At 38.4% G+C, this 16642-nt stretch overlaps 1 protein-coding gene across 15 annotated transcripts in view; it reads right to left on the bottom strand.

The window, feature by feature from the left end:
- The window catches only part of CARMIL1 (capping protein regulator and myosin 1 linker 1), a 342528-nt gene that overhangs the window by 116870 nt on the left and 209016 nt on the right, over nucleotides 1-16642 (bottom strand). For all 15 annotated transcript variants that reach the window (XM_063707376.1, XM_063707383.1, XM_063707384.1 and 12 more), the window contains 5 exons: nucleotides 14797-14900; nucleotides 11620-11697; nucleotides 11405-11481; nucleotides 8215-8319; nucleotides 3204-3273 (listed from right to left, as the gene is read on the bottom strand). In XM_063707376.1, the coding sequence (XP_063563446.1) occupies nucleotides 3204-3273; nucleotides 8215-8319; nucleotides 11405-11481; nucleotides 11620-11697; nucleotides 14797-14900 (434 nt within the window). The remainder of the gene's footprint in view (nucleotides 1-3203; nucleotides 3274-8214; nucleotides 8320-11404; nucleotides 11482-11619; nucleotides 11698-14796; nucleotides 14901-16642) is intronic.

Below are 16642 nucleotides of genomic sequence, written 5' to 3'. Positions count from 1 at the left end.
TGGACATCTAGGCCTAAGAAACAAAATGTGATAAAACACTATAACATAGTTTAGAAAAACAATTTTGTGTTTTACCAACTTTCATGCATCAACATAACATGTGACTTTATAAATGTGGTCACCAGTACTGTGATTCAAGTTACAAGTGGGGAGAACATGGTACTACAATACTTTCAAGACTTCCCCATGTCGGCAGTATCAATTTATCATATAATGCATAAGTGAAAGGCCAAAATGAAGTTGGAATTATCACAATAATACTGTTCAATCTCATCACTGGAGATTAACCATTTGACCTGAATTCCTGCCTTCGTTAAAAAGATTATAAAGTCTACTAGCAATTAAGTTGAACTTTACGAAACTGCCAATAGTCTGCAATTTTTGACATGCAAAATATCAGTTTTATAGGGTTCATCTACTATACCTATCTGAAAGTTATTCCCAATAGATCATAAAGGAGTTTAAAGAACAAGGTATATAGCAATCTTTGGTAACATGGCCCCTATCAATTTATTTGAGAAGAAAATGCCTAACCATACTTAGTAGTCTAATAATTATCACAGTCAATATTACTATTAGCAAAAGAGAATGAGGACAGAGTATTTTCATCATGGATCTGCCATTGGTGAGTTATATTATTTCCACTTCTTTCGACCTCAGTTTACCTATAATTAAGGAACCAGATGATCACTTATGCCCATCCCAGCTTTATCACAGAACTGAATAAAAGATGTTAGACTGCTGGCAGTCACGATATTTAATCAGGATTGTAAAACCACATTAGAAGTTATTGCTAATTTAGTAGTTTGATCTGATAGAGCAGTAAAGTTTACACCAACTTACTTTTTTTTTTTTTTTAGATAGAGTCTAGCTGTCACCCAGGCTGGAGTGCATTGGTACAATCTCGGCTCACTGCAACCTCCACCTCCCAGGTTCAAGCAATTCTCTGCCTCAGCCTCCCGAGTAGCTGGGATTACAGGCACCCGCCACCACACCCAGCTAATTTTTGTATTTTTAGTAGAGACAGGGTCACCATCTTGGCCAGGCTGGTCTTGAACTTCTGACCTCGTGATCCACCTGCCTAGGCCTCCCAAAGTGCTGGGATTACAGGCATTGACTGCGCCCAGCCTGGTGTGGTTTTTTTTGTTTTTTGTTTGTTTGTTTTTTTGACAGAATAACCTATCCCACCCCCTTCATCTCTCACTCCTCCCCCTATTAAAAATAAAATTACTATTGGCATGCCCCTCAGTAAAGTGCTGGTAAACAAATAATTAATTAATATTACCAGATTTGGTTTCTACTTTATAGTCTGTTTTTATAAATGAAAGATCATTAATCTGCATATGAAAATTCCACAACGCAAGGTTAGTTTTTTAGAGTTCTATTGTTTGGGTTTGTTTTTTTTTTTTTTTTACAATATGTCTTTTTGTATTGTTTTTTGCTTTTCTTTTTTCAAAACAACAAGACTGTTAAATCACATAATTGGTGTTCACTCCAGCTTGAAACTAATGAAAAATACTACACTAACAATTTATATGGTACAAATTCAGACTTGTCCATTTCTAGAATTTTCATAGAGACAAACCATTAATACTAAATATTGAATAATCTTATTCAATATTTAGTATTGGCTTGGTGCCTGGCATTCCCCTAGGAGATAGGGGAAATACAAAATATAGTATGACATAAATACTGCCCTCCAGAAAGTTACATTCAAGCATACAGGAGTTAATTTAATATCTGTGCAAGGTACTATTGGCGATTTAGTGTCCAAGTGCATGCTATTATCATTAAGTGCTAGACAATTAGAAAAGATCAAGATCACAAAGGGCTGAAGCAGGCAGGGAAGAAACTTGGCAGACAGATAGAAAAACAGCAAGAGCAAACAACTTTTCTGCGTACCAGATATCCTAAGAAGCACTTTTCAAAAAGAGCTCCTTTAAACTTCCTAACAATCCATTGGGAGAGTTACTATTATCTCCATTTTGCAGGCACAGAAATTGAGATTTAGTGATATTAACCAATTCATCCAGGATTGCATAGCCCAGGAAGCTGATGCACGCATGCAGGAGACTGCACGTTGAGTTAATTCCTCAAAGAGAGGGAGGTCTTGGGGAGGGGAAGGAAGAAGGACATGGTAGGAGTGCTGGGGAAGAGAGAACAGTGAGTATAAAGGCCCGGGAATAGGAAAGAGGAGACTTCCATCTCCATTCCTGGGAAGAAGGGACAAAGCTTGACATGTTAAGTCAGGCTCTGAACAAGCCATATAGTTTCATATAGTTTGTATCTGGGTATTTTCTTACTAGTCACACAAAGTAAAAGTTTCAAGATAGCAAAAGTTTAGGTGCCCTGTAAAACATAGACAGTTTAGGCTGGGCGCAGTGGCTCATGCCTGTAATCCCAGCACTTTGGGAGGCTGAGGCGAGCGGATCATGAGGTCAGGAGATCGAGACCATCCTGGCTTACACAGTGAAACCCCGTCTCTACTAAAAATACAAAAAAAAATTAGCCGGGCGTGGTGGCGGGCGCCTGTAGTCCCAGCTGCTCGGGAGGCTGAGGCAGGAGAATGGCGTGAACCCAGGAGGCAGAGCTTGCAGTGAGCTGAAATCGTGCCACTGTACTCCAGCCTGGGCGACAGAACAAAACTCCATCTCAAAAAAAGAAGAAAAAAAAAATATATATATATAGACACTTTAGTCTCAATTCTTATGAGCTCTTTGATAGGAAGTGTTTGAAATTGCTATACTTTCTAGAGGTATGTTAATTTTCTTGTTTTAAATCAAGATATTAAAAAGTAAAATTAATAAGACAGCCATTCTCTTTCACGCTCTACAAAATCCAAGTTAGGTTATACATATTTGTCCCTTGCAACAAATGCTGCATGTTTCATTTTCATGACGGCAAAGCAAGTCTATGGTTTTATATCTCAAGGCTTCATCATAAAATACTCAGCCAGCCGGCACCAAGAATGGAACAACAACAAAACCCAAGTCATTAAAAACACACTTGAAAGCTTTCTAAATGATGTTCTGTGGCTGTCTGTAGATGAAACTTGCAAAATACAGAACGTTAGAAACTTGAATAATTTATTTTTCTGCTTCATTTACACCCTGTGGAATCACAGTATCAAATTTTATCCAGGAAAAAGGCAAAGCGGTTGAGGCTATTATCTATTCCAGTATACAATCTAAGGGTGTTCTTACCTCACAGTTGCTGAGATCCAGAGAAACCCCTTTCAAGTTATGATTACAAGCCAGGCCCAATAACAGTGCTCTGAGGGGAGGAAACACACATATTAGATACACATTCCACACACTGCCCAAAAGAAAAAATGCAAGCACACGGAATAAAGCCTAGAGAAAGAAGACTGCCTTTTCTGAATCACAGGTCAAGCACCAAGCACCCTCTTACTTTTTAAAATGCCAACTGCATTTCTGCCTCACAACTACAGTGAAAAACTGACTCTGCAGCATTCTTTTTGCCTGACAGGCAGTGAGCCCATCATAAATGTAAAACCTGCAGGATTGCTATTCCTATGCAAATAAACCAACAGCACACCTAATCGCATACTGAAATTAAATTGTGCTCATCACAGATAAATTCCCACCTGCATCTGCTTGAGAAGAGCTTTAATAACATTTAGAATATTATTAAGCAATTGTTATTAGAGTCGCAAAGTAAAGCTAGTTTTCCCTAAGGAATATGTAAGTGAGGAAGTCAGGCTCTGTAGTATAACAGGATGTGAAATTATATCTAGATGAGTTTATTAAATGACCTACAGTAGTGGGTAGGCAAGGGTATAAAACAAGGCATATGTCTTGAATTGGAGTCCAGGATCCTGCCTGTCCAACTACCTGCTGAGACGGGACAAATCATATCACTGCTCTGAAAAGGAATTTTCTCATCTGCAAATTGAGGAGATTAGACTAATCACTTGGATCCACTTTGACAAGTCAGTCCTATAAAATCCAACACCATCAAGCAAGCTTGAAACAGAAAATTCACACATGCACACACAACCACTAAATTATACTAAGGGGACAGAAGACCCTAAATCAGACTTTGTGAAAAACATAGAGATGAACATAAGATGGTTCCTGCTCTCAGGCAAGGAAAACAGATATGTGTGCCAATAACTCCAACACAAGGCTGCCAGTGGTAAGTACTAGAAGAGTGGAAACCAGGTATTTATTAACTGGGGGCGATTACCTGTTTTCCATGTTCCCAGGAAAAGGACCTCCACTCAGCATACCCCAAAAATACCCTAGGGTAAGGGTGAGGTGGGAAGGTAGGGAATTATTTTATGCCCAAGTCTCTGAGACTTTCTTTTCTAGTGATTCTCTGGCTTTATCTACTAAGAGAGAACTCCAGCAGTGGCATGGAACACATAGGGGCTCGGCTGCCTCCAGCTATGAAAACCCCCTTCCTCCCACTCCCTGACCCTGTTAGGAGGCTGCAGGTGAGTGCCTTCCTTTTCACTTTTTAAATTCAGTTCACTAGTCCCTTATTATAAAACAGTGTCCTATGAGAAAGACTGGGTATATCTCATCTGTGTACTTGTTCAATTACTTATTAAATTGCTTCTCTTTTCCTAAAAATTACTATGCCCCCTTTCTTTCATGGGCGCAGTATTGAGTCAGTGAAAGCGCTGGAGGCTGAAAACCAAAAGGCCAGTCCTCACATCCCAGCCCAGCAAGTAATGGGTGAAGGACCTTAAGAACATCACTTTTCGTGTGTGTTTCAAGTTCTTGTCAGTAAAATGAGAGAGTTAGGATATTACCAAAGAGGTCCCTTTTATTTCCAACATATGCTGAGTTTCTAGGACTTAGACACATATTTCAACATTGCATTTTTATTATGCTTATATGGAAGGAAAATACTTCCTACTTTTCTCACATGTGAATTAAGGCCAAAAAAACAAATGATATGCTTTAAGGCATTTAACTATAGAAGCCCAATGATTAGGAGGCAACAACTCATGAGACTAGTAAAAATAAATAACCCATAGAAACTGTCCCTAGTAAAATAAAAGAACAAATACAATAAAGCATACTGGGCACTGGGGAAAAATTCTATAGCAAAATATGTTGTTTATTTTAACCTAATGATGGCAAAATTGCCTTAACAACCATCTTCTAGATCCTCAATCACTATTGCAAAATTGCTTAAGAGAACAATTTGTATTTAATTCTTCCAGCTCCAGATCGGTGGCACTAGTTATAATTTCAGGGTAGCACATTCAACAGGTTTATGAAAAATACTCAGCCATAAAGATGGGGTCACAGAGAAGGGGTACCACATGACAGGGAGAAAGGGGATGTCCAGGAAGAAAGGCTTGGGGGAGGGAAAATGAAAGACCAAGAATGAGCAGTAAGCAGGAACTCACACTGCACTCTGAGTGATGCTGGAGCAAAGAGCATCCTTGGGACACATATGAACCAGACTATTCTAGCAATTTTAGAAAACACCAAGGAACAGCATCACCATGTTCTCTAAACCCCCTTGAAATACATTAACATGGACCAAAAAAGGCCTCAAAGGAAAATCGCAACAATGAAGTAAGCAGTCATATTCTTTGTCTTGCTTCCCCCTTCCACCTCCCGCATAACACTCTACTTCCCCAATTTGCTTGTAAAAGAATCTCAAATTAAGTGGGAAACTTGTGGGGAAAAATATTGTTATGTCCAAACTTAAAGCGCTGTCTCAAAAGAAATTGTGTTGCTTTCATTTATTCTCTCATGGCTACTAATCCCAAACCCTTAGAGAAACAAGGGTTTCTGCAGTTGAAGGTGGAATGAGGTAGGGAACACTGCTGAGCCCATGACAGCTGGCTGAGAGCAGCAGACACTGCTAGGCACTTCCCAGAAGCCCCTCTGGGTTCTTCCTCTTTACTGGAAGAGCCTCCCAGTGCAGCTTCTCCCTTTTGTCTGATCCTGCTTTCTCCCCCTTCCCTTTTCACCGGTGGTAATCCCAAGAGAATGTCCTTATAAATATCCTACTTGCGAATCTCCATCTCAAAGTAGGATGCTCAGGAAACCCAATCTTCAACAGTGATTTGGGGCAAATTACTTAGCTTCTCTGAGCCTCAATATCCTCAGCTGTAAAATGGGGATAATGATACTAACTTCTCATCACTGTCATCCACATTAAAGGCGACAGGCCATATGTAAGCACCCAGCGCAGTGTCTAGTTTAGGGTAGTACTGTGCAAATTCCTTTTCATCCTCACCCTCTCACACATAAACCTGAGAACTTCAGTTTTGTGTTATCTTTTCAAATAATTATATCACATTAAATGTATACATGGAATTTTATTTACACAATCTTCAGCCATGAAGGCTTTCTCCCCATATTAAAATTTTTGCTGATTAAAACACAGAGCTGAAGAGACTACTGATTTAACACTATCAAACATTCACGCCAATAACATCAGGTCCAAGATTTAACAATTACAAAATATCTTTGAAGTACAACATTTACAGGTATATATGTGCAACAAAGTACAGTAAGTCCAGCCTTGTTGCAAAGTGAAATATTCCACAAAATCAGTCACATTAACCAACAAAATGTTACTCTATATTATACAAAAGTAAACAACATTGAAAGAATTAAAAATAGAAAACTATTTTGAATATGCTAATTTCCTGCTGATATATTACCAGGACAAGGACCCTCTCTGGTTTTGCTTCCTATCCTGTCATCCGGTGTCTAGCACATTGTAGATGCTCAGTAAGTATTACTTGAATGAATACGTAAATGAGAATGATTATAATGGAACTTTAGAATACGATTCTGATAGCTTTCTTAATATCCATACAAACGGCCAAATCATGAGGTGTTTATTATTTGTGGCTGTTATATTTAGGGATCCCTAACATATTAACTCAACATGTTTCAAGCCTGCAATAATATAACATCAGACTTTTTTTTCAGCACTTGACTGGATCTGCTGGTTTTTTTTTTTTTTTGAGATGGAGTCTCACTCTGTTGCCAGGCTGGCAGTGGTGCAATCTCAGCTCACTGCAACCTCCGCCTTCCAGGTTCAAGCGATTCTCCCACCACAGCCTCCTGAGTAGCTGGGACTACAGGCATGCACCACCATGCCTGCTTAATGTTTGTATTTTTAGTAGAGTCGGGGTTTCACCATGTTAGCCAAGCTGGTCTGAAACTCCTGACCTCAAGTGATCTGCCCACCTCAGCCTCCCAGAGTGCTGAGATTACAGGCGTGAGCCACCGCACCCAGCCTGGATCTACTTTTTTAAAGGCATCCATTGTTTTGGTCATCTGGTACTATATGAAATCAAGAACTTCATACCTCTCAAAACAGAAATAAAAAAGGAAAAGAAAATTTATAAATTAAACGAAGCTTAATTTTCTAGTAAGATGAATAGCAGACATTAATTTTAACATTTCATACACATTACAAGGGAAAAATTAAATGCTGATTTACAGTCAGCTGGGAAGGGAGAAATCCATGCATACATTTGAGCATATCTGACAACTTTCATAATTGTAACTACTTGAAAATACCTTCTTTAGACTCAAAGAGAATTTGACCCTACAGTCAAATTCACTGAACTTGTACACTAAACTTTTGACTCTTTCTGGCAATAGTGAACAGAAATCTCAAGGATAATAAATTATTCTCAAACCTCAATTTAGCTAACAATTTTAACTTCACCACTATACCTACACTAGGGATATTAACCCGTAAGTTGGCTGCCAAATAAAAGTGCCAAATAGCCCATACTAACCTCAGTAATTCAGAAACAAAAGTAGCTAAAAATTCATTCTGTTGCATACATACAATGTGTTTAGAGTTTATTACTATTAGTAGAAAGATTTAGAGTAAATGCTGATGAAAACACACACACACACACATACACACACACACACGAACGAATATGCCTGAAATGGAATGAACAGAGGTTAATATAAAAGCAATAGTAAGTACCTGGGAGTACAACTTTTGTAGATCAGTGACTCCTGCCAAGGTCATAAACCAAAAGATGTTTTTTCTTAGAAGATGCAATAATACCAATAGTGCACAATGTACTTTTTAAAATTTTAATTTATTTTTCTGCCCCAGAGTAAAAAGGCATTCTCATCTGTGGTTTTTGCCTTTGGATTATATATCTTTCTCCCTTCCCTCAAGCACATTCGTAAAATTAAGTTGAACTTTAAAAGCTCTGGAGAAAGTGAATTAACCACTCACTTTAAGGGCTCAGGAGACAGTTTTGTGCCTGAAAGGTTGATGTGCATCAAAGCCAGAGAACTACTAAAAAATTGCTTGAAAGATGGAGGTACTTCTTTTCCTTTCCTGAAAAAAACACAAGAGTTATACAAGTGGTTACACCTTCATCAAACATATTCATTGATTATTCAGACATTGTGAAATCTACAAATCAGTCATATTTTCTGCAGAAATTTAAAAGTAAATAGAAACAAATAAATGTCCAAAACCTAAAGCCATAAATCCAATATCATTAAAGGAACCACGTAAGTGAGGTAAAGAAATATTTAGTCCATAAAACAATTCATTGCTATTCTTCATAGCCAATGAATTCATTGAGTTTTACCTCTTGATCAGGAAACTCCAGGTTTGGAATTTTTAAAAATAGGAGGTCAGAGAAGATGTATATTTCTCACCAATTTAAAGGCTTTCCCACTGGGTGGCACAAAATGTTAGAGATCAATATCTGCATTTGGCAATGTTTTTAGATGTAGCAGGTTTCACATGCAACAAGATTGTGATCTGATGTTGAGCTAAAACAGCACAGAAAGTCCAAATGGCACGAAGCCTGCATTACGAATAGCCTATTCAGCTAGTATGTCCATACCAAAAACCTAATCATTTCAGGCCAACTATTAGAACAGTGAAAGACAAAACTACAAAATAAAATGGCTATAACCTCTGAATACATCCCCTTGCTATTACAGAGAAAAGTATGTGGATCAAATCACACAGCTCAATAATAAGGTAGCATCAACACTATATGATAAGGGTTTAAGAAAAACAGGATTCAGGAGTCCAAGATGGAATCTGAACACTGTGCTTGTTCTGTTCTATCTGACAGAAATGATGGAAGGATTGAATAAGTCAGTATATGTAAAGCACTTAGGCTGATGCAGAGTAAGCACTCACTTAATGATAGTTATTCATATTCTGCAGAGGGACTCATGGAATCTCAGGGAAGAGGGCATCCTAGTGGTTTAGCTCAACCACATAATATTCAATAATATTTAATGTTCCCCTTCATTGTGCACATGTACCCTAAAACTTAAAGTATAATAATAATAAATAAATAAATAAAAACTAACTTTTTAAAATAATAATAATAATATTTAATGTACAGAGATCTGGGAAAATCTGTCAATATTTGACAGGTTTTTTTTTAAAGTTTTAAAACAGGACAATTGAAGACTATTTGAGAAGAAAAATCTAAACAACCAAAATATCTGAGAAGATGAAAAATAAAACTAAGAGGAAAGAGAATTCTGGTAGACTGTGTGATATAAGAAATCTCAAACAACTCTGTTTCCATATAGTGGAACAATGTAAGTTGTATATTCTTGTTCACTTTCTGCTGAGAAAATACTGTTAACTTACTCTAAATATATTTCTTCTCCTGCTATTCTGTCTTAGTTTTGAGCATTCCAGTGTTTCCAAATATTCACTGCCCCTTTTTGAAGAAGGATGATGCTTCATCCCTCTACTGACAGCAGGCTTGGCCATGTGACTCTCTTTGGCCAGTGAGACGTGAGCAGAAATGATGTGTATGACTTCCAGAGAGAAGCCTTGGGAGCCAGTATGTGCACCGCCATGATCTCTTTTTCTCTGCTATATGACTGTGAATGTTCTAGATAGGAGGCTGCTCTGCCTCCTGGAGTGAAGGTTATATGCCAGCCCACAATGGACATGTCACAAAATCACTGTTGCTGAAAGCCATCGACATTGGAGGAAAGTGGTCACTGTTACTGTGGAACAATCTAACTTATCCTGATTGATACACTTATGAAATTATCTGTGAATAAAAGAATGAATAGTCTGGCTGACAATCCACACCTCAACGTAAATGCAGTAATTTCAACAAAATTACTAAGGGCTTTCTACAACTATATCTAGGTAACGTATTAGGTATTAAACAGTTTAATAACAACCTTTCATGTGGAAGACAAGACAATTTGTTAGCGCAATTCTGTTCCATAAGCTTAACAGCTCTACTGAAGACCAGTCATCACAGAATTCACAGTATTTTGAACTCAAAAGTGCTGATTATACAAAAACCTTTATAGTCTGTGCTTTCATCTTGTAAACCAGTTCCCCAGTCAATTACTGCTCCACCAAAGCATGGCTTTATAAGCTGGCTTCAAATATATGAGTTGACTAGGTTTCAATCAAAACTCTCAAATGTTCCCCAAAATATAGTTATCATGGAAAATTCAACCTTTCCCACCATTATATTTTCAGACTTCACACTCCCTAACTTTAATCTATGGAGGTATTTGTGGCATATTTTTGCTACTGTAAAGATTTAATCACTATTGAAGTAATAAAAAATGGTACTTTAACATACAAAGTAATTGATTTGCAAGGCACACTTATGGAATAAAGCATGCTACAAAACTGAATTTTCCAAATAAGTGAGGGTTATCCTTTTAAATATATAAGGCCTTTAAAAACTAGCAAAAATAAAAATATTTCTAATATTAACCAATACCCATGTTATTTAAAATCATATAACTAAAATATTATTTATAATTTATGGTCATAATTATAAATGCTAAGTGTTGAACTGTATTAATTCTTTAGATATTCCCAGATTCCATACCTATCTAACCCATGTACTTTTCATAATTCCTCTGATAATTCCTCTATAGTCTCTTTGCATTCTAAGTTGCTACTGTCTGTGAATCCTTGATGCTTCTAATCTACTGCCTTATTCTGCAAACAATTAAAGTCAGGAGTATATAAGTGAAGTAGTCAGACTGGCCCTCGATTACTTCTACAAGTGAAAATGCATGAGCTTTGAGATAACTATTCTCTTTACTCTCTGAAAGTAGTTTATACCTACATCCAAGCTCACCCGTGAGAAATACCTATAAAAGTTTCTAAAAGGGTTTTTCCCATATTAAGATAGATTGCCTGACCACATAGGAGAAATAGTGTGTTATCACATAGTTCACGCAGGCAGGCTAGAATTATTGGTAAGAACATTAACCTACACTTAAAATGATAAAACAAAAACTTGAATGTTCAAGGCCTAATATTCATAGATAATGCTTAAGGCCGCCTTCTTTCATATACAACAGTCACCCTTTATCACTCTATTTTCCTTATCACTACAACTTTTCTCAGAAAAAGACACTTCCAGATGACAATGAGAGCAGAAATAAATCTATACCGGTGAGAGAAGACAGTTCTGGAGAGGTTGAGCACAGCTAAATATTGAAGGCATCCACGGAGAAGAGCTCCACAGACCTGAAAAAGAAATAAGGCACTCTTCTTTTCAAGTATTTCTAGGTCCAGGAGAATCTTTTATTAGAGGTCCCCTACATCCCATCTAAATAGCTCTTCTGAGACCCCTCAGAGCAAGATATATATATATTTTAAATTTACCATGTCCAGGGAACATTCTGTATTGGATAAATCCAGATGAACAATGGCATTTGGCTGGGCCAAAAAATTATACATGTGCTTGAAAAAAAATAAAAGATAAATGTTAGGATTCTAGAAACACACACATACACACAATGCAAGTTAATGTTTTAAAAGGAAGTTGCCAGAATTTCTCAGATCATTCTCTGCTCTTCCCAAGGGGATTATCAGAATTTTCTGTCATTCCTTTACGTTTCCTGACAGTGAAAATCCCAAGAATAGTTAAAATTATGTTTGAGTTAAAAAAAAGGTCAAATGGAATATTGAAAACCAAACCCCCATTTTGTTATGCATGACTTAGTTTTCCTGATTAGCTTAATTTTTATTATACAATTTTGGAACCGTGCTAATTCATTTTAACCCCTGAGATTAAAATACCACCTGAACTGCAGTCACTCTATCAAAATGCTAATCACTTTTGAAAGTGTTTGCAGAACTATGAATCTGAATCTGAACCACAAGATGGTCTCAGGCTATCCTCTCTTCTGTCCGACATAATGATTTTTGTACCCTTAGTTACTTCTCAAAGCTAACAAGAATGGCTTGGCAGCAATATGAGTGCTTTTTTAAAATTTTCACTAATAGCTAAGACACTTCTGGTTTCAGGGGGTCACAATGCCTAAACTTCCCCAGTGTTCTCATTCAAGGCCACCAAAATAATGAGACTGATCAACAGATCAGTTCAACTGAGATGCTGAACATCAACAGCAATGTTGTTCTGGAATTACCCTGTATGTGTAGCAACTGCCAGAGCCCACCCATAACAAACTGAGTCCAAGCTCCCTGCCACCAGGCAGATAGCTTAAATTCTCCTCTGCTTCACTGGATGCCACTGGATACTTGCAAAAACAAACAAGCTTATACTGAGTATGTCCTTGCAAACATTTACTATGTGTAGCAGTTTGGCTATATGGTGCTTCAGAAGAATCCTATCAAGGAATTCAGAAGAGCAAAAAGATAGCCTGTAAACACTTAACACTTTACAATAACCATACACACAGAATGACATTTATTTATTTATTTATTTATTTTAAGACAGGGTCTGGCTCTATCACCCAAGCTGGAGTGCAGTGGTATGATCTCGGCTCACCGCCACCTCCACTTCCCGGGATCAAGCCATCCTCCCGCCTCAACCTCCTGAGTGGCTGGGACTACAGGCATGTGACACCACGCCCAGCTAATTTTTGTATTTTTTGTAGAGACAGGGTTTCAACATATTGTCCAGGCTGGTCACAAACTCCTGGACCCCAGAGATCCACCTGCCTTAGCCTCCAAAAGTGCTGGAATTCTAAGTGTGAGCCACTACACTCAGCCATAGAATGGATGTTGTTATGAAAAGTTCTGATTCAGAAAAGTCATTTTGCTCTCACAGGAAGATCCTCTGCCTCTCTCTCTGTTTGCCTGGCAAAAATTGTCTCAAGAGACTTTTAAGTTTACTGTGGCTTTGCTCCCAGCCACCAGCTGGGGGAGCTCTTATCACCGTGAAATGGTGACAAGGCTATTTGGCCACACTTCTCCAAACAGGCCAGGCCCTGCTAGGCTGCTTTCCCTGAGGGCACAGGGTCGGGTAAACTCCTGCACCTGCCACCAGGCTCCTGGAACTTTTGCCTTCCCCGCCCACTCTCCCCTCCAGCCCACTCTCACTCAGGTCTCATCGTTCCACTCCCCAGAAGCAAGCTACAACAGGACCCACCCTGGCCAAAAAAAGAAATCTTGAGCTATTTTGTTGTTTTAGGTGACTATTAATGTTCCTATTTTAGCTGAATCTTATTAATCTTTAGCCTTTCCTTTTATCCTTCCCTCTATTCTACTTTGCCACAGTATTATTTTGGTGGTGTCACATTGGCCTTGTTTTATTTTGGGAGGGAGCAGATTTATGAACTGTCAGTGAAGGTAACAACTGAAACTGGAAAATGGATTGAAAAATCATGGCACACCAGGAATCAAGTATTATTTACATAATTTTAAGTGCAAGGGAGAGGAAAAGGAAAAAAAAATACAAAAAGGCCTTCATTTGTACTTCCTGCCTTACAGGTAAACCAAAACAAGAGAAATAAGAATAAATTTCACAGTGTTTTTCAGCCCTGTGGCAAAGCAGTGGAATGCAAATTAAGGCCCTTCAAAGATGGCCGCTGGGTGTAGGCCATGTTGTTAAAGAAACAATTCTAAATTCTATCTTGGTGACCAGAGGGGATCACTCGCCACATATGGAAATGAGATCATACCTAATCCACTGTGTCAAAGATCTGCCAAATATTACATTATTGATTCAGTTACATTAAAAATTTTATTATAATTGAGAGAGTAGTTTTTGCCTTCATACTCAAACTCCGAAGAAATGGCCCCAGGTTATATGTTGACCACTCTTCTCCCTATTTTATTCACGGAATAGACGAGTGCTCAGGTTTATCCCAATACTCCCTTTCAATTGTAACCTATAACCATCAGTCTTCCCAGTAACAATAATAATAATGAGAAAGTTCAGTTAATGTTCCCAATCTTCCTTACCAGGCAATTTTAACCTGTAAGCTAATGGGTTTTTGTTGTTGTTGTTATTGTTTGATACGGAGACTCACACTGTCGCCCAGGCTGGAGTGCAGTGGCATAATCTCGGCTCACCACAACCTCCGCCTCCAGGGTTCAAGCGCTTCTCCTGCCTCAGCCTCCTGAGTACCTGGGACTACAGGCAAGTGCCACCATGCTTGGCTAATTTTTGTATTTTTAGTAGAGATGGGGTTTCACCATGTTGGCCAGGCTGGTCTCGATCTCCTGACCTCGTGATCTGCCTGCCTCAGCCTCCCAAAGTGCTGGGATTACAGGTGTGAGCCACCATGCCTGGTCCCTGTAAGCTAATGTTTTTAAATGAAGAAAAAAAATTCTTCAACAGCATTACTTCCAAAAAAATGTGAACTTCAGTATCACTAAATGAGAAAAAAAAAAATTGTGGTGATATATGACATTTAATTAACGAAGGCTCTGGAATTTTCAGTAAAACACTTCATAAGCTCGTAACTAAATGATTCAAAGGTGTCATGACAAAGAGAGGCAGGAAAATGCACTACAAAGTCACGTTTAGAATTATTCCAGGCTTATTAAACACAGCTTCTTCGAAGATGGAATAAAGAAAATAAAACTTACTGAGAGGTCATCTCCACGAAGGACGTTCCCTGAGAGGTCGAGGTGGACAAGGGTAGAGGCGGTCAATGGATTGGCACTGAGTGACTGAGAAAGGCTGTTCACCCCTGCAACATCAAGAAAATCCAGGCTGTTTGCACTCCAGGAAACAAAATGAGGTTTGTGTTTCTATAAATGGCCCAACACTTCCATCAAATTGCAGGGCTGAGGTTAACCATGAGCACTGTCCCCGAAAGGTGGCGCTATGATTGTGTCTCCTTTTGATACACCCTCAGGAAGAACAGGTTGGTCAAAGACACAACTCCCTCACTGAATCAGAAGGAGTAATGAATTGGCTTCCCTTTGATCCATGTCTTCTGATGTGTCCAAGGACAGAAAGGATTTTAATCTGAAGCCTTAGAATGATGAAAGCAATCTAGTTGACAATGTTTATCCTTCTCTTAATCCTGCCAGGTGATTCTTGAGTTAGTGCCTGGTGTTTAAATGACGCATGTCCAAATTCATATAATTTAGGCTATTTAAAGTATTGGGAAGTTAAAAAGAGAAGTATACAGCTCTTCTTAAATGTATTACATTCAAGGAAACATTTGGATTAAAATGGATTTCACAAAGAATGAGGAGATGATCTGTATACCATGAAAGATGCAATCATAAGGAAAAATGTATAATTAGCACTCTATACACTCTTTACATACATAACATAAATGGCTCAAATTAACATAAACTGAACTAAACTGACAAATTCACCTCAGAAAACAAAGAATGAATATGTGAGGAGGCTGCTTATCCCGTATGGATAGAACTAAGTTCTCTCATAGGTGGGTAACAGTTATTGATAGGCCTGCTAGTCATGGTTGTCTAGGGGGCCATTTCTTTTCAGAAGGGAAAAGGAGCTCTTTGAGGTGTGTCATTATAAAATGGGAGCCCAGAAGGGTCTAATCACTCACTGAGACTCAATCACTCACTACGCACTGATGATTTTACTTAGCATAATGGGAATGTGAGAGATAGCAAAGCTCTTCATGTTTCTACCAAAAGTCCATGGTTCCAAATTATATATTTTAGAAATATGGCTATTTCTTAATTGGGTATCCTTTTATAAATTATTTTTTCTTATTTTTCAGCAAAATTTTTTGAAAATCTCAACCTATCAAACAGAGACTCAAGTAAGTCAACTACTCTAAAGAACCAGGAAAAGATTTCTTTCCCCTCCACATTTGGGCAGACCCTTCATGGAGAAGAGGGGCCAAGGTCAGGTCTGCCAGTAAGAGCCAGTTCTGGTCATAGCAGCAGGATCCGATGAAGGTACTACAAGAGCTGTGGGGTGCAGGTGCAGCCTTCCACTGGAGCACCTCCCTGCTGTGAGCTTAGAACGTTCAGTATGGGGCTGATAAAGAGGCCATTGTCTTCTCCAGCTTCAGAGAGTTATAATAAACTGATTCTAGTGTGTGTCTGATAAAGGCTACTGAGCCATTTCTCAAAGTGGGCGCACATTTGGGTGGGTATACAGGAGACCGAGACTTCGAACAAAAAATATTTAAGTGCAAAGAACTTCTTGGCTGTCAACTCACCATTTACTGAATGCTAATAAAATGCTGGGAATTAGGAGACAAATATAAATAAGATCATTTTTTTTTTACCCTCAAAAATTGCAAAGACCATTAGGGAAAAACTTAATTAGACTCTACAATGAAAAGTCAGTGCCACACAAGGAATATTCATTTCAATAAACCTTTATGGAAATCCTACTGTGTACCAGGCAGGGTCTTCTGAGATACCATCTTACTCGCTGAAGGCCAGTGGAGCAGGAGACACAGACAGCTGAATAATCACTACCCAGTGAGGCAAT

Source organism: Gorilla gorilla, chromosome 5 (genome assembly GCF_029281585.2).
Source record: "Gorilla gorilla gorilla isolate KB3781 chromosome 5, NHGRI_mGorGor1-v2.1_pri, whole genome shotgun sequence".
NCBI lineage: Eukaryota > Metazoa > Chordata > Mammalia > Primates > Hominidae > Gorilla > Gorilla gorilla.
The sequence above is the reverse complement of the archived record's forward strand: the minus strand, read 5'-3'. Positions and strand labels throughout refer to the sequence as shown.